Source organism: Zeus faber (assembly GCF_960531495.2).
Source record: "Zeus faber genome assembly, chromosome: 6".
NCBI classification, from domain to species: domain Eukaryota; kingdom Metazoa; phylum Chordata; class Actinopteri; order Zeiformes; family Zeidae; genus Zeus; species Zeus faber.
The window spans coordinates 8,865,553-8,884,944 of NC_137201.1; the positions used below are offsets into that span (position 1 = coordinate 8,865,553).

Here is a 19,392-nt window from a genome sequence, read left to right on the forward strand (position 1 = left end):
TTCATTTGTGGAATCAAGTTGTCTGAGCAGATGTCTCTTCTATTGTGGACAAAGGACCCATTCTATTCACTTTGATTCACACTGGCAGTAGAGAACTAAAGAGCAATGTGTCTGACTTGGACTTCTTTTGTACGCTGCCCAGTCCCTCTCTTCAATTGATAAAACATAATGCTTATGTGCATATGTAGGTATGTACTTAGCACTTACAGTATATATATATGTAGATATATATATATATATATATACACACTGATCAACCACAACAATAAAACCACCATTAACAACCACTAATATTGTGTAGCTGCCCCTCGTGCAGCCAAAACAGCTCTGACCCATCGAGGCATGGACTCCACAAGACCTCTGAAGGTGTGCTGTGGTATCTGACACCACGTTAGCAGCAGATCCTTTAAGTCCTGGAAGTTGTGAGGTGGGGCCTCCATAGATCAGCCTTGTTGTTCCAGCACATCCCACAGTTGCTTGATTGGATCGGACCTTAACCCCGGCCATCTACATGATGTAGAAGACAACGTGATTCATCAGACCAGGCCACCTCCTTCTATTGCTCCATGGTCCAGTTCTGACGCATGGAGCAATAGAATGCCCATTGTAGGCACTTTTAGTGGTGGACATGGGCATGGGCACTCTGACTGGTCTGCGGCTACACAGCCCCATTCACAGCAAGCTGCAATACACTGTGTGTTGTGACACTTTTCAATCATAGCGCATGAACTTTTTCAATTATTTGTGTTACAGTAGCTCTTCTGTAGGATCAGACCAGACGGGCTAGACTTCATTCCACATGTGCAGCAATGAGCCGTGGGTGCACATGACCCTGTCGTCGGTTCACCGTTCGTCCTTCCTTGGACCACTTTTGGTAGGTACTGACCACTGCATACTGGGAACACCCCACAAGACCTGTCGTTTTGGAGATGCTCTGACCCAGTCGTCTAGCCATCACAATTTGGCCCTTGTCAAAGTCGCTCAGATCCTTACGCTTGTCCATTTTTCCTGCTTCCAACACATCAACTTCAACAACTGACTGTTCGCTTGCTGCCTAATATTTCCCACCCCCTGACAGGTGACATTGGAACGAAATGAGCAATGTTATTCACTTCACCTGTCAGTGGTTTTAATGGTGGGGCTGATCGGCGTGTATATATATATATATATATATATATATATATATATATATTGGATCCGTGACTTATTACTTTGATTCTTTCTATGCAGCCACATTGAAATTCATACATTCTTATATTCCGGGAACTAGTTTAATCAGATTTATTGTTTCTTTGTCGCAGATCGGCCAATAGTGATCTCTGTTTACTTTTCAAAAATAGTTCAAATTCCTCAGCTTTACCTACTCACTCTACCCTCCCCCGTATTACATTTTTACTGCATATGTGAGAAAATTCCAAGTACACTGTCCAATATGTAGTCATTACACGATAACCAAGTAAACACATACATATCTGTGCAAAGTTATTATTCTGAACAGTACTTATTTTTTCTCTTATGCATATATTTTATGACAAAAAACTACTGCTAAAATGAAAAAAAATAAAAAAATACAACTCATTGCATACTTGTCGAATATTTGTCAAGCAGGGAAAAGGTGATATGAAATTACAAGCTAACAGAAGATTCCAGAACTGTCTTGTCTTGGATGAGTTGCTTCATCAAGTGCCCCCACCCCAAAAAAAACCACAAAAAAACGGCATAAGATGTTCACCTCCAAGTGAGGGAGCCTTGGCTAATTAGACTCCAGCAGACTGCGGTGCCCTGTCATAGATAATTACCCCCCCCCAACACACACACACACACACACACACACAAACACACACACACACACACACACACACACACACACACACACACAAACACATCTTCGGGTTTATGGAAGAAGTAATCATTGTCACAAAGGATTATTTAGCTCGCTCTTTTTGTTAGTCCCAAAAAGGCAGGGTGTCATTTCATTTTTTGGCATCGGAAATTCTCATCTTGAACCAAAAGATGAGCCAGTGAACACGCCGAGAAGGGCTTCCGTCAAAATGTCCTTCTACCTGTTCCTTTGATATACATGATTTCTACTTCTTCTTCTTCTTCTTCTTCTTCTTCTTCTTCTTCTTCTTCTTCACGGTGGCGCAGTGCATTGCACTGCTGCCTCACAGCAAGAAGGTCCTGGGGCGCTGTTGGCACCGTCCTCCGGCGGGTTATCTCCCAAATAGGAGCCTTTCTGTGTGGAGTTTGCATATTCTCCCCGTGCTCACATGGGGTTTCCTCCACCTCACGTCAGTAAGGACCCCCACCAAAAAATGCACACATCATCGTCTGACCAGCGATGGACACTTATCATCTGGTCCCCGCATGCGTTCACGTATGCTGCCCACTGCTCCTTTTCAGGGACCTCTGGCACAGAGACACAGATGCCGGGGTTGTAGACACACCAGTTAATTGTAGAGAGTAAGCTAGTTGGAATTAACTCAGGAGCAGATGGAGATGTGTCATGACAAGGGCTGACTGTTGCGGGTGCTGCTTGGAGGGGTGGCCTGGCTGCTGCGCTGCCGGATGGTACCGGATGGTGGCTGCTGGGTGGAGTAGCTAGCTGCCAGCGGTTACCCATGGTGGTTGCTACGGCTGCTTCTCCCCCCGTCCGCCACCGGTGCTGCTGCTGCTGCTGCTGCTGCTGCCAGTCGGGAAAGGGTTGGTGCTGGGGCCGCCCGTTGACTCGTCGGTGGCTCCAGGGCGGCCCCTCTGTGCCTTCCCCGTACTGGAGTCCCTGTTCAGGTTCAAGTTGAAGTTGAAGTTCAAGAGATTATTTGTTCAGGTGCCAGTGTGGCAGTTTCGTCGACCACCCGCCACCAAAGTGGCGTTTTCAGGGACACATACGACAGGGTTGTAGACCCACTCGTTTATTGCAGAGAGTGGGCGAGTTGGAATAAACCCAGGAGCAGATGGAGATGTGTCACGACAGGGCTCCTCTCTCCTGAGTGTGTGTGGGGATGGGGGCTTTACCTGCTGCTCATTAGACCAACCAACAAACAACAGGTATGCAGCCACTCTCATCCTGGGTCCCCATTTAACTAGACCCAGGTCAGGTGTGGCTGCTCAAACCACACCATCCCCACATCGCAGTGACCCACCGATACTTAAGAGAACCTACTCTCACATTACAATGCATTAATGTGTGAACATATGAGCCGCTGCAAGTTCTGCATGTCGGAGCCTGTCGGCCCGTTTGAAATCCATCTTTGTGATTTTATTATGTCTTCTTTTAACCCATTTTAGAATTGTATTTCTAGGCTTTTATTCTTCTTTGCTTTTATATAACATGTGTTATGCCTTATGTGGAGGATTTTCAGTTACCCTTGTGCTTGGAATGTGCTATACAAATCAACTTGCCTTGCCCTTGCTTTAATAGTGTGTGTGTGTGTGTGTGTGTGTGTGTGTGTGTGTGTGTGTGTGTGTGTGTGTGTGTGTGTGTGTGTGTGTGTGTGTGTGTGTGTGTGTGTGTGTGTGTGTGTGTGTGTGTGTGTGCTGTATACTGTGTATATGTAAGTTTGAAGGTGTTTATGTGTCATGGTGTTGAATGCTCATGCATGTTTACTGCTGCATGCAGGAGTGTAAGTATGCTCTTTTGAAACCTCATGCGAGCGATGGTCGTCCATGTGCATCGTTGTGCGGGAATATGGAATTACACCAGCAGGTGCGGCACGTGCTAATCTTCCTGGCATCCGAGCGCACGCATACGATCGGTGTGTTTATGTGTGAGGGAGGGATAGGAATGGGAATGGGATGGATGGAGGGAGGGAGGGAGGGAGGGTGGGTGGGGCGACGCCAGAGCAGCCAGCCATGCTGCAGACCTGGTGCCTTCTTCCTGATGCCAGGCCGCCTGCCTCTTTCTGATGAATAATGCATGACGTGGTGAGCGTCGTAAGCGGTGGAAAGCGTGAATTGTGTTTTGCAGAAAATAGAAGGACACATATATAATAAATATATATATATACACAAATAAATAAATATATATACATAATACCAATAAATAATAATAACAATCAGGAATAATAATAATAATAATTATAATTATAATAATAGCAACAATAATAGTAATAATAATAACTATAAAATACATACATTTTTAAATAAATAAATATATAAACAAACAAACAAACAAATAAATAAACAAACAAACAAACAATAAATTAAAAAATATATAAATAAATTCAAGAATTTTATATATATATATATATATATATATATATATATATATATATATATATATATATATATAAACATGCACACGTGCTAACATTTCCTCATTTACAGTCATCCTGACAGTACAGGATGCATGTTGTCGAAATAATAATTATAATATAAATCACAATCATTCCAACACAACAGAGAACATGCTGTGGTAAAACAAGCAGAGCCTGTTTCCACCATGTGACTTGTGGAGGAACTCAGCTCTTTTCTCCGATTCAGTGTTGTCAAAGGGGATTATATCTTAGTCTGAGCACATGTGGGCAATACAGTAGATGGAGAGTTCATACAGGACATCAGCGATAGACCACATCCCACGTGTCTCTTGTACCGTCTCTGATTCCATAGTGGAGACAGAGACGCTGACCCTTGAATCAAAGAGTCCTGCATGGGCCACGTCAGTCATTCGTTGAAGAATGCGTTTCCAGGACACCAGTACATGTTGTCTTGTCTGCAGCGGGCTCATACCAGGCAGACCATCTCTACCACTACATACTGTATGTACATCCCCCAAGGTATCAGGGAGGCGATAGGATCTTGTGGCTGCATCCAGATGAAAGGCCATCAAAGTGCCACACAGGCCTCATACCCAATTGCCTCGAGACCGTACAATATGCATGATGTCCAAAAACACACGGCGAGATGTAACATGTTATAACAGACAACAGTATTGGTAATGTTGGGTAAAGGGGGACTTCCTTATGACATGACATCTCTAGAGAGCATTGGCTCGACACCCCCCTCTCCTCCCTGAAGCAGCAGAGGAGCAGCTGGAGACAAGGAACACAGCGGGCTGCAGCAGCAGGTCGCCTCCTCAGTCTCCTTCAGACGGGCGCGCTTTGTCCTTCTCCTCCTCTCGCATCCCCACCTGCAGTCAGCACGCTGTGAACTCTCAACTTTCTTCCCCGCGGAGCCCCGCGGAGCCCCGGCGACGCCCACCTGTGTGGGGGGGGGGGGGGGGGGGACACGCGGAACGCGACGGCCCCCTCGGTAGAGCGCCGGGTTCCGCGGCGGTGGCGGCGCGATCCGGATCCGCCGGCAGATTGTAAGTTCACGGGCTATTTTTAGAGACGTTGTGGCGGCGGCGGTACCTGCAGCCTGCATCCCCCCCCCCCCCTCCCTCCCCCTCTTATCTCTCTTTATCTCTTTAACCCCCCCCCCCCCTCTCTGTCTCCCAGGGAGCGTGACGGGGGGTCTCCCCGGGATCTCCGGACCGACCAACTTTCCAGCCGTGGCTCCCTGCGCACGCAGCCACCTGCGGACACCTTCTTGGCGGACTTTCTGTGCAGTTTGGTGCGGAGCTCCACTCCGAAGAGTTGACCAGCGGGCACCGCGCAGCGCGCCGCAGGCGACGGGGCTGGAATGAGACGAGAACCCCGAAAGAGTAGCGCAAGATCCGTACCGGGAAAGCGGTTATTTGTGTGCTGAGTCGTCCCCCTTCACCCCTGTCCGTCGGGTTGGACCGCAGTTCAGTTGGCTCTTATGGGAATGAAGCACTCCTCCCGCTGCATGCTGCTCAGGAGGAAGATGGAGCCCGGCGGCGTCGAGGTGAGTGTGGGAAGCAAATGTGCGCGAAATTGATCGGATCTGGAAAATCGAAATCCAAAAGGGGACAGAAGAAAATGTCTCTTCAGCTCTTTTTGGCTAACCTCCTGGAGAGGTCCCCGTCCGGAACTGGCGCGTGGAAAACTATAATAAATTTAAAAAAAAAAACATCGACTTTGTGTTATTTCTCCATTTATATATGATGGAGCCGCTGCAAATGCACGTTTTGACACTTGAGGCTGCGTTGTCACGTTCAGACAGGGTTTCCTGGAGCGCAGTGCGCTGTCCATGGTGCTGCATCTGACGGTGACGGTGGTGCTGGCGGTGCTACTGGCGGTTTTACTGGCGGTGGTACTGGTGGTGGTACTGGTGGAGTGGTGGTACTGGCGGTGGCACTGGCGGTGGCACTGATGGTGGTACTGATGGTGGTGATGTTATGAACCTATGACCAAAATTAATTTGTATTTGTTTTTAATTATATTTCAGATAATTTAGCCACATTAAATACGCATTGAGCTGTGAGCTTAATGCTGGTGATGTTGGTGGTGCTATTGGTGGTACTGCAGCACCCCATAGAGTGGGGCAGTCCCTCACTGGTCCCATGCTGAATTTGGGTTGCAGTCAGATCCACACTTAAAAATAGAGCCAGGGAGCAGGAACAAACAAGAAATGTCTCATCTGAGCATCAGTGGTTTGTTCAAAATCACTTCCACAACTTTAGTTTCAGAGAACGAAGTTTAGTACAGTTAGTTTAGTACTTAGGGAATACACGTGTTTAAGTGCACATCTCAGCAGTTAGTTATTTTTGTTGGGGTTTGTGGCCAGCAGGCACCTGATACATTATTTGTAAGATGCTGGTTGGATCTCTTACCGCCCACCTAAGTGCCATGTTGGCAACATCCCAAACTCATAGTGGTCCCCTTGGGAAGGATTCTTTACCGATATGAACTTCCAAGGGTACGGGTGGAAAACATCTCGTTGGAATGGAAACTCATTTTGAAAAAAATGGGAATTCTCATCTATTTTCAGAAATGGCAAAGTGTGGTACTGTCCATTCATCTTACAAATAGGAAACAATGGATCTAACTTAACAACAGTAATTGTACGCTAACACCAGAAGCGACAAGCAGCCGCAAAGAGACCGGAAGTCATTCACTTCCAATGTTGGATGGCGACGAGGAGCGAAAGGGAGCGAAAGGGAGCGACGCGACCCAATCTCAGAGAATAGGAGATGTAAAAAGCTGAACAGATTTCAACATTATTCTGTTTAGTTGTGATGCGAAACAGCGATAAGGCATTTCCGCTGGTCTGCCCGCTAAAAACCCCCGAACAAACCCTTGACTTTGGTTCCCAGAGAAAAAATTTCTCCCAAATCTTTGTTCACAAAATGGAGGTAAAGCTCATTGTCGCGGGAGTCAGTTTTTGCCGTAGTTTACGACGTCACTCTGTTCATCTGCAGAGACGTAATACATTTTAAAAGAAGATGCGTGGAAGAAGATTTGGGAGATAGTTGGGATCCCTGGTGAGGTTTGTTGCACTATGCACTGAAGTAAAAAAGTCCCAGTTCGATCTCTGTTGAAGTTGAATTCTCATGGAGACGCCTCCAAGACTGACAATGTCCATGTACTTCCATATAGTTTGATTAAAAACATTTTCCATGTACAGTATGATCTCATGTAGCACAAATCACATGGTCAGAATGCATGCAAATAATTTAGGGGTTCATTTAATTGGGGTTAATCTGCCAAGTATAAAATATAATTCATATAATTCAAATATAATATAATTAATACATTATCTACATATATATGTATACATATATACCATTATATACTGTATATTATAGATATATGATAATATAATATATTTTAAATATTTCTATATATTATATATATTATGTTTTTCAGACTACTGTATGTACATTTACACACTCACATACGTCCACAAAGAGAGAGACAGAAGGTTGCAATGTTTTGTTGTAGTATTTTTGTTATCATTAGTTGAAGAGTGCAAAAGAAAATGGAAGAACCTCAGGGACACCTACAGAAGGGAGAGAAAGAAAGAGAAGGAGGAACGGGAGTGGTGGGAAATGTTGCATATATTAATGTACAATATGTCATATCATTTATTTATTTATTTTTTTAACAAATATAAATCAAAAAAAAAATATATATATATATATATATATTTGCAAACATCAGCCAAATAAATGAATGCAGCTCTGTGCACACCAAGCGTTGAGTTGACCAGGGACGCCCACAAGCGGCAGCGATCGCTTCTGGTGTGAGCTTCATGTAGAAGCGACGGCTCTTTGGCGATTTTGAGGCTTTACCTGCCTACTCGAGCTTCAGACCCTGCCCATGACCGTGAAGTACCCCCCTTCTCAGATATAACGGCTCAGCTCCCTAGGCATATATCCATTTCCAGTTCGAAATAGAAGCTCTTCATTTGTCAAGGACGTTTTGCCTCCCGGTGCGTACTGTTTCGGGGGGGCCACCGCGGCTGCGCTTCCCTGACACTGCGTCTCAAATCCTCCTCTAATCTGCCTATTAGCAACTTTGTAGCCGGCACTTTCGGTCTCCACGTTGCAAACTGTTGGAATACTCTGATCCGAGGTCAGTAATAAACTCAGCGCGGCCGTAATCACATAGCGTCCCCGCCCAATTTACAGCATATTGACTTTCTAATTCCTGGCCTGCAGCCGTGTAATTAATTACCAATGAGATGGCAGAGATAATGTCACAAATGAAACGACACAGGAGATTTGTTGAAATTCACGCCGTTATCATAATGCAGTAACTCTACCGTCTAAAATTTTGTGGCGTTTCAGCAGATAAAGAGGTCCCAGAATAAAGGAAGGAGGACGTCTGCAAATCGAAATTGTAGCTTCGGGTCAGGTCTACAAAACCGTCCAAACCAACCATCAAATCATTTGGAGACTTTTACACACTTTACCTAGTTTACCCTGTTTTACCATGGGTACCATCACTGACGGAAAGATTAGATGATTGATTTTTTTATGAGTTAAGAGACCGAATGTGGCTTAATGAGCCAATATTGCACAAGCCATTTTAAAATTATACCAGAAGCTGATGGTCGTATGACTGTGCTGGATATACGACTCAAAGTACCAAGTATCAGCACATCTCCCTATCACATGAATTCATTTTGACTTAAGCCATTTAGACGCATTAATGCTCACATTAAACTGTGATCTTAATATGCCGCCAAAATCTGGATTTTCTATATATCCAGATATTCTCACGACTCCCACTGTCTGGTCTCTTTTTTGCTTGTTAAGCCTCTTTAAGCTCACTTTTTTGGGCCATTTTCCCCTTTATTAATTAATGAAAATTTCATTTTGATATTTTCCACTTCACGATACCAACAACCATATGACTGCATAGAAGGAGTGCGAAAATAATATCTACAAATGTACAGTATCAGTATCAAAGGGATAGTCAAGTTTTATTTGGAAATCAGATTTTTGTCTTTCTTACCCAAATTCAGACGAGAAGGTCGATACCATTTTCATCTGTGAGCGTCCAGAACTGAGACAGTGACGGGCTGCATGCTAACTGTGTTAGCTCAATGCATGGCTGCAGAGGGGTTCAACTACCGGTGGAGTGCTGGTACTGGCAGTGGTACTGGCGATTGATCTGGTGGAGTGCTGGTACTGGCAGTGGTACTGGCGATTGATCTGGTGGAGTGCTGGTACTGGCAGTGGTACTGGCGATTGATCTGGTGGAGTGCTGGTACTGGCAGTGGTACTGGCGATTGATCTGGTGGAGTGCTGGTACTGGTGATGCTACTGGTGGTGGTACTGGCGGTGGCACTGGCGGTGACACTGGTGGAGTGGTGATACTGGTGGAGGTAATGGTCAAGTGATGATACTGCCAGTGGCACTGGTGGAGTGGTGGTAATGGGGGTGCCACTGGTGGAGTGATGGTACAGGTAGTGGTACTGATGGTGGTACTGGCGGTGGCACTGGTGGAGTGGTGGTACTGGCGGTGGCACTGCTGGTGTTACTGGTGGTGATACTAGCAGTGGTACTGGCAGTGGTACTGGCAGTGGTACTGGAGGCAGCACTGGCGGGGGCACTGGTGGAGTGGTGGTATTGGCGGTGGTACAGGTGGAGTGGTGGTACTGGTGGTGGTACTGGTGGTGGTACTGGCGCTGGTACTAGCAATGGCACTGGTGGAGTGATGGTAATGGCGGTGGTAATGGCGGTGGTACTGGCGGTGGTACTGGCGCTGGTACTGGCACTGGTACTGGCGCTGGTACTACCAATGGCACAGTCGTGGCACTGGTGGAGTGAGGGTACTGATGGTGGCACTGGTGGTGGCACTGGTGGAGTGGTGGTACTAGCGGTGGCACTGCTGGTGGTACTGGTGGTGATACTAGCAGTGGTACTGGCAGTGGTCCTGGCAGTGGTACTGGAGGCGGCACTGGCGGGGGCACTGGTGGAGTGGTGGTATTGGCGGTGGTACAGGTGGAGTGGTGGTACTGGTGGTGGTACTGGCGCTGGTACTAGCAATGGCACTGGTGGAGTGATGGTACTGGCGGTGGTACTGGCGGTGGTACTGGCGGTGGTACTGGCGCTGGTACTGGCGCTGGTACTACCAATGGCACAGTCGTGGCACTGGTGGAGTGAGGGTACTGATGGTGGCACTGGTGGTGGCACTGGTGGAGTGGTGGTACTGGAGGCGGCACTGGCGGGGGCACTGGTGGAGTGGTGGTATTGGCGGTGGTACAGGTGGAGTGGTGGTACTGGTGGTGGTACTGGCGCTGGTACTAGCAATGGCACTGGTGGAGTGATGGTACTGGCGGTGGTACTGGCGGTGGTACTGGCGCTGGTACTGGCGCTGGTACTGGCGGTGGTACTACCAATGGCACAGTCGTGGCACTGGTGGAGTGAGCGTACTGACGGTGGCACTGGTGGTGGCACTGGTGGTGGCACTGGTGGTGGCACAGGTGGAGTGGGGTACGGACTGCATGCTAACTGTGTTAGCTCAATGCATGGCTGCAGAGGGGTTCAACTAGCCTAGTTCCTGTGAAATTTCTCAATAAACTCAAGTCTCTGTTTTATCGTTTTCATAAATCTACTTTTATAAGATATATTTAGTAAGATATCCAAGCGATACGACAGCAAAGACCCAGCGGGGAAGAAATTACTTTGAAAAATCTAAAAATGAATCAATACGACTGGCAGGAATCCAGGGCAGATTACAGTCCTTCAGATCCATTAGCATTTACGTGAGGACAAGACGCCTTTATCTGAGCTTAATGTCCCCTCACTGTTACCAGTATATCAGAGGATGCAGTGGGAGTCTTCCAACATTTTCCAGTAAAAGACAGAGCCTGCTGCTTTAATGTGGAAGCCTTACCTCCAGTTCGATGTAGTTCTTCTATTTCTGTCCGCATGGTCAATTATTCATCCAGCTGAAATGCTGGAATGGGAAGATCCAAGAGTCATATATCTCTATTCCCAACCTGATGCTCGGAAAATGTTCTCTCTTTCTTTCTTTCTTTCTTTCTTTCTTTCTTTCTTTCCTTTCAACAATGAAACCTCATTTCATTTTTTAAAGCAATTCAAAACAACTTGACATATGAAATGTAAGAATTAATTAAATGTACTTACATATACGTCAGAATTTAAGTTGACAATTGTCACTCAAACATAAACCTTCTGAGTTAATGCTGCGTTCACACAGAACACAGGAGATGGGAAACATGTTAGTGGATGAGAGCAAGACGGCAGAGAACACCAGCAACAGTACACGGCATTTGCTGTGCAAAGTGAAAGTATTTAAACTTTTTGCAGTCTACCGCAATGAAATTACAGCCAGATGTTACGTAGACGAGGAGCTGACTCTACTGCACATCTGCAGCGGCTGGAGACCTGAAGTTTTGGAGTCTGACTAAAATTCAGTTTTCTCTGGGGTATCACACTAAAATGGCTTAAATAAAAAAGCATGGATTGATATTAAAGTTGTTTTTTCTATTTTTTAATTACATGTAGAAAGCAGATAGAAGATTTGGAATTAAGTGGGTGGTCCTGTGTTAAAGTTACATCTCCAGGTTATTACTTATATAATAATATAATAAAATATGAATACTTGGTAATATAATAAGGGCATCTATTACCAGTGGAAACCAGGTGATCAGCCATTGATCACTGAGTTTACAGATCATTGATCACTAACAGGAAACAGATCGCTATCGATGCGCTCTCTCTCAAAGTTGCATAACAATATCCATAATGCAAAATAATCTATTGTCAAACCTGCTCAGATGAATATGATGCTTTATAGCCGGCTTTTGATGCATTTTTGCTACAAGCATGACTAAAATTCTTATATGTCATAATACTGCATTCACATGGAGCACGGGAGACGGCAAACATTCTGAACGGCACGGGGGAGCGAGGGGGAGGAACCATGGCAAAAAGTGACAATATGTTGCCATGTGGATGTACAATATATTTCACTTAGTTATTTTGTGTCTGTTATTATGTATAAGAATTTTAGTAATGCATGTAGCTATAACAATGCAGCTTAATATTCATATTTAATTATTCAATAATAATAATAATAATCATAATAATAATGTGTTATTGTATTATATTATTATATTAAACATTTATGGATTGTTATGCCGCTTCGAGAGAGAGCACATCTATAGAGATCTGTTTCCTGGTAGTGATCAATGATCTGTGCACTGAGTGAACAATGGCTGATGGTTTCCACTGGCAATAGACGCCTGCTTGATAATTCTCACTGCGTGGTCTTTGAGGTAACCCTGTCTCGCTACAGGAAACAAACTGTGAATGTATTCATGGAATTTATTCTGCAGAATAAATAGAGATACACACACACTTTAAAAGCAGTGAATGGCTGTACACTCTGCCTTTACTTCTTCCGGAGAGGGCCTTATATCGTGAGAGGTTGTGTGCCATTGGCTAGGTGTCATTCACAAGACTATGCCTCCCAATCACATGTCACATGGTTACGTCTGTTATGTGATTAACAGTAAAAGTCCAGTCAGAGTTACAATCTTATTGAGCTAAAACAGACCACAGCACTCTTAAAGCCCCCCTGGCCTGTACTTACTGTATCTTTATACAGGATTGAGTAACAAAGGAAGGTGGTCTGGCCTTCAAAGTAGGGCATTATCCCAGTGGACAGTGCATGATCATGTCATGTGAGCCATGTGTGAGTCACTTTAAAACAAGAATCTGTGTTTTAAGGAAGAGTGCAAGCTACAAAAGGCTATTTCCTCCTCATATGACACATATGAAACATAATTTAAAGCATTAATCATCTGCATTTTCTCTTGCATGCCTTTCTTTTATTATTAATTATTCATATTTTAATCTATTATTATATAAGTAATAACCTGGAGCTGCAACTTTATCACCGGACCAGCGGTGCCACGCGACACCACGTCCAAATCCACCATCTTCTTCCTCACTACAAGCACCGAACAGCCTCCATGTAATTAATTAATTAATTATTTTATATCAATCCATGCTTTTTATATAAGCCATTTAAGTGCAATATTCCAGAGAAAACAGAATCTACTGTGTCCGACTCCAAAAACTCTGGGTCTAAACATCCGACTGTAACTCCGTCACGCCGTTGAGAAAGTGCCGTCCGCCATCTCCCATCCACCATGTTTCATGTGAATGCAGCATAAAGGTTGCGAAGCAACCAACTTTGTTTGGCAGTCAGTATTTTACTGTAGGTTGGAGACACATGTGAACCATTGCTTGTGTAAGAAACACCTACAGTATATCATGCAAGCTGACTTCCTGTCGAGCAGGCTGACTTCCTGTCGGGCAGGCTGCCTTCCTGTCATCGAGCAGGCTGACTTCCTGTCGTCGGGCAGGCTGACTTCCTGTCATCGAGCAGGCTGACTTCCTGCATCGGGAAGGCTGACTCCTGTCGTCGGTCAGGCTGACTTTCTGTCGTTGGTCAGGCTGACTTCCTGTCGTCGGGCAGGCTGACTTCCTGTCGTCTAGGCTCTGTTAGCTTGTTAGCGTAGCAAGCTAATAGTCAAGCCTCGAGGTTTTTCGGAGGTAGGATGCTGTGACAGGTGTTAATCAGTCACTGTGTGTGGGATTAACTCCAGCTGTCATGGCCGCCGAGTGGGTTCTTTACAGCCATCAATTTTAAAGGTTCCTATTTATCCGTCACACCAGGAGACAGAATGACAATCCTGTCAGCCCACCTTTCTTTCTTTCTTTCTTTCTCTCTTTCCATCCATCATTTTATTTCTTGGTTTATTTGCTTTCCTTCCTCCTTGTTTTCTCTATTTATTTACATGGAGGTGGCAGCTTCACCTACCACACATCACCCAACTGGCGTTCCAGGCACCACTGGCACAGAGACACAGATGCCGGGGTTTGTAGACACACCAGTTAATTGTGGAGAGAAGGTTGGTTGGAATTAGCCCAGGAGCAGATAGAGATTTGTCATGACAAGGGCTCCTCTCCTGAGTGAGTGTGGGGAAGGGGGTTTTACCTGTTCAAGTTCAAGTTCAAGAGATAATTTGTCAGATACATCTACATACGGTCATCTGTTCGTTAGACCAATCAACAAGCAGCAGGTATGCAGCCACTCTGATCCTGGGTCCCTCTCGCTCTCTCTCTCTCTCCATCCCTTTTAGCAACAACAGCCCCAGCCGGTCCGGATCATCCAGTCCCAGTCGGCACAGCCCACTCCGCTGCCCAGGCCAGTGCCCTCGCTCCGCCCGGTGCCTTGCCCGCCCCATACGCCCCACGCCGCCAGCCTGCCCAGCTGCCCGGGGCGGGGCAAAATGGCCAAGTTCCTCACCCCCGAGGAGATGACCTCACGGGACTACTACTTCGACTCCTATGCCCACTTTGGCATCCACGAGGTAGGGCTGTCCGTGTCTTAGACTGAGTTAAGATATTATGATAAGATATGAAAACACTTTAGTGATATCCTGGGGTAAGATACGATAAGATAACACTTAATTAATCCCCAGGGAGAAGATGAGATAAGATAAAATAAGATAGGATAAGATAGAATTAGTAGTAGTATATAATAGTACTGTATATAGCAGGTGGGTAGCAATAATATGTGACCCACCAGAGCAAAACCTGCACTGTCGTGCATTTCTAAAATCACCTGGAGCAGTCAAAAAGTTGAAAAAACCTTTCTAAAAGGAAAGTTTGACTTTTCCAGATTCAAGTTCCTTTGTGTTTTTTTTTTTTTTTTTATCTCTCAACAAATTGAGAGATAAAATTTTTTGCATCATTTGAAAGTGAAGAATCAGAGCTTCCAAACAAGGTGTCACTTCTGAAAATCAAGCAATTTTTTTAAAGCTAGGACTTGTTAATGACAAGGGTGTGGCAAACTGTGTTTTTGAGATAATCACCTTGAAAGTTTTCCCCCACAATTGCTTCATTCAGCCAGCTCCCAGAATGCAAATGGTTGGAGGACCAACAGAGCCTAGCTAGTTGTCACATGGCTACTTGACACCCTGCTGAATGGGGACTTGACACCCTCTTGAATGGGGCAATCTCTGCTTTGTTCTTGTGTTTTGAGGGAATGTTGAACAGCGTCATCGACATACAACATATTTTGTTTTAAAAAAAGCTTTCATTTAACAGTAACTATGTACATGTTGTATAAAAGTGGAATTATTAAGGAGTCTAAAAGTGCGGACAACACAAAAAAATGTAGAGTCTATCAATAATATGAGTCTTGGAAAATCACCCTCGGTGTGTCATTTAATAAATAAATGTACGTATGCCAAATATCTTCGAAATTCTTGGAGTTATTATGTTGGCTAACCCCAACCCTACCCCAGCTACACTCTGAGAGCCTGTTTGGGGCCTCAAACTCAGCTTTGAAAATACGTTGAGAGATAAAAAAAAAAGAATCTGGAATCTGGAAAAATTAAATTTTCCTGCAAGAAAGATTCTTTCAACTTATTTGGCTGCTCCTGGCGATTTTGGAAATTAGTGAGATAGCGGGTTTTGCTGCGGTGGGTCACATTTTCAAAGCCAAGTTTTATTTATAAATAGTAGATAAATGTTCAACCGTGGACTTAAATATTCCCGTTAGATCACAGACGGAAACACAGTTCACTTACTGAGATGCTGGATAGCGTTGAACAACGCCAATCGATCATTTCTGTTACAGCGATCCAGGTGAAGATCATTCCTCCATATTCCATGTGATGTGAAGTCACAACGTGAAACCGTTTAAGAAAGGTGACGTCATTTCCGTAAACAAGTCGCGGAGCCCTCGGAAAACTTTGAGGGTGATGATCTCAGAAACACAGTTTGCAGCACCTTCGTCATTAACAAGCCATAGCTTTAAAAATATTTGCTTGATTCTCACAAGTGACACCTTGTTTTGAAGCTCTGATTCTTCACTTTCAAATTACTTGGGAAAAAAAGTGATATTATAGTCTTTGATATTCTGGTATATTAAATATGTCTAGCTATATTGTACAAATATATCTATCTATATCAAATAACAGCAATTATAGCAATAATAATAATAATAATTATTTTAAAAAAGAAGAAGAAGAAGAACATAAAAATATATATAAATAAATAAAAAAAAAAAAAAAATAATAATAATAATAATAATAATAATAATAACAATAATAATGATAATGATAATAATAATAATAATTGTAATGGTAATAATAATATTAGTAATAATAATGGTGTTTTCCGTACTTTCATTTAAAAGTATGAATGTGACCCGTGAGATGAGATTTGTAATGTGCTATTTTAAGAATGTAGGTCAGGTGGGTTCTTATCATTTCCGCATTGTGAATCTACACACACACACACACACACACACACACACACACACACACACACACACACACACACACACACACACACGCACACACACGCACACACACACACTGGGCTAGAGAGACGGAGCCAGAAAGCCAAAAAACAGCAGAAGCCAAACATGGGGCTCGAGCAGCTTATTCAGTAACACCCACCGTGGCACTTCAAATTTCAAGTCATCTGTCGAGAAAAAGGGACAGGGTGAGAGATTACCAGAAGTGAAAAAGAGCGGCGTGCCATACATACAGTTTTCTCGAGAATGCCAAAGAGATTATCCAATAAACAAATCCATGGACCATGCGCTGGTCCATGGACAATGTGCTGGTCTAGGGTGCATGTGGTGGTCCACGCTGAATGGTCCATGTTGTGGTTCATGTTCCATATGCTGGTCCATGGTGCATGTTTTGGTCTATGGTGCATGTGGTGGTCCATGCTGAATGGTCCATGTTGTGGTTCATGTTTCATAGGCTGGTCTATGGTGCATGTGGTCGTCCATGCTGAATGGTCCATGTTGTGGTTCATGTTCCATATGCTGGTCCATGGTGCATGTTTTGGTCTATGGTGCATGTGGTCGTCCATGCTGAATGGTCCATGTTGTGGTTCATGTTCCATTATCCTGGTCTATAGTGCATGTGGTGGTCCCTGCTGAATGGTCCATGTTGTGGTTCATATTCCATTATGCTGGTCTATGGTGAATGTGGTGGTCAATGATGAATGGTCCATGTTGTGGTTCATGTTCCATATGCTGGTCCATGGTGCATGGGGTGGTCCATGCTGAATGGTCCATGTTGTGGTTCATGTTCCATTATCCTGGTCTATAGTGCATGTGGTGGTCCCTGCTGAATGGTCCATGTTGTGGTTCATATTCCATTATGCTGGTCTATGGTGAATGTGATGGTCCATGCTGAATGGTCCATGTTGTGGTTCATGTTCCATATGCTGGTCTATGGTCTGTGTGCTGGTCCAAGGTCCATGTGCTGTACAATGGTCCATATTGTGAACCATTCTCTATGGTCCGTAGTCTGTGGGCCGTGGTCCATGGTCTGTTGTTTGAAATTACGCTCCAGGAATAAATAAAGTACAGTATCCATTGATATGTATATACACTTATATACTCTAATATGCAACATCTGGTCAAGAGATTGTGATGGGAAGTTAGGAGAACCCAACAGAAAACAAACCAAAAAATACTTGACTCTGCACAGGCTTGATATCCTGCGGACATCTCTGTGACATTTACCAATTTGCCGATTATGCTCAAAACAGGAGATGCTGAAAGACGAGGTGAGGACGCTCACCTACAGGAACTGCATGTACCACAACAAGCACGTCTTCAAGGACAAAATTGTGCTGGACGTGGGAAGTGGAACTGGGATCTTGTCCATGTTCGCAGCCAAGGCCGGGGCCAAGCACGTGTATGGGGTAAGACATGCTGGCTCCTGCTGGAGTGTTATCAAGCTGAAGCATCAGGGTCAAATCACCTAGATTGGCAAGCTGCTCACTTGAATTTGGCATGTTTACATGTATGCATATGTGTGCAAGAAAGTGTGTGTGCATGTGTTAAGGGCTAGCACTATCTTTACTGCAGAGCACAGGCGAACTTTTGACAGACTCCGTCTGACCTTTATCTGTGAGGTACTGCTTGTCAGACAGGCAGGAGTGAACGAGTGCTGCCTCTCAACTTGGTTGACACGGTAAAGCCCTTTCCCGTTTGAGATCCTTTTGATCCGTTTGAGCATTTCGGAGCAGGATTAATTACCACTGGAGAAATATTGAGGAATTTCAAGATAGATAGATAGATAGATAGATAGATAGATAGATAGATAGATAGATAGATTTTTTGCTTTAGAGGGATTAAAATTAACTTTGAACCGCCCAAAAGGCATTGTTCTAAGTCAGTGTTTATGCTTAAGATTTTATTCTTTCTTATTCTTTTCTTATTCTTTCTATTCTTTCTGTATTATAAGGTATTTTGAGCCTAGCTGGGAGTACCTTTTGTTGTTGAGATTATTATTATCCAAAATGAATACCTGGTCCGAAAAAAAGTCTGGTACAATTCGGCCAGAGGGGGCACTATAATAAGCAGTCAAATTTGAGAACCTCAACTCTGCTGCACTGTTTGACTAAGGACCTGAAAATTGGTAAATAGGTTCCATTTCTAATCGTGACCAAATTTGCCCCAAGACAGTGACTTCTTCTGACACAAAAGCTCAGGGGTGTACAAAACAGCCATGCCTAAACCATCCTGATACCCAGCTAAAGCCCCACTCTGAGGGCCACACAACCGATGGTCTTATTTCTAGCCCTGCAGAAAGATGGGATGAATTGTTCCCAATTAGAGCTCTGCTGTAGGCAAGCAATCTGAGAGTTATATACTTATACATGCACACACGCCACTCGCTTATGAATTTTTAATAATGGCTACTTCTTGGCTTCACAGAAACATTGGTCTGGGCTAATCTGACAGATGATGGACATATGGAAAAAGGGCCATAGGCGCTGCCAGATGCCTAGAGACCAGTTTCCTACTAATATACAGGACATAGAGATAGTCGAGGTGTCTGAGGCAGAAACTGTGACAGGGGACCAAGTATTTACTTAAGTATGTTGAGTTTTGATTTTTTTCCAAAATATTTGGACACATAAATTTGAGTAAGCTTATAATAATAATAATAATAATAATAATAATAATAATAATAATAATAATTAATATAGCTGCAGGGTCAAGTTTAGTCGTTTTA

At 44.2% G+C, this 19,392-nt stretch overlaps 1 protein-coding gene across 3 annotated transcripts in view; it reads left to right on the forward strand.

Moving 5' to 3' along the window:
* Nucleotides 1–5,742: 5,742 nt before the first annotated feature.
* The window catches only part of LOC307231282 (protein arginine N-methyltransferase 8), a gene marked incomplete at its 5' end in the record, with an annotated part of 28,740 nt that continues 15,090 nt past the window's right edge, over nt 5,743–19,392 (forward strand). The window contains 3 exons of one of the 3 annotated variants that reach the window (XM_080001916.1): nt 5,743–5,814; nt 14,476–14,706; nt 17,918–18,073. In XM_080001916.1, the coding sequence (XP_079858042.1) occupies nt 5,743–5,814; nt 14,476–14,706; nt 17,918–18,073 (459 nt within the window). The remainder of the gene's footprint in view (nt 5,815–14,475; nt 14,707–17,917; nt 18,074–19,392) is intronic. The other 2 variants (XM_080001917.1, XM_080001918.1) reach the window with 2 other exon arrangements.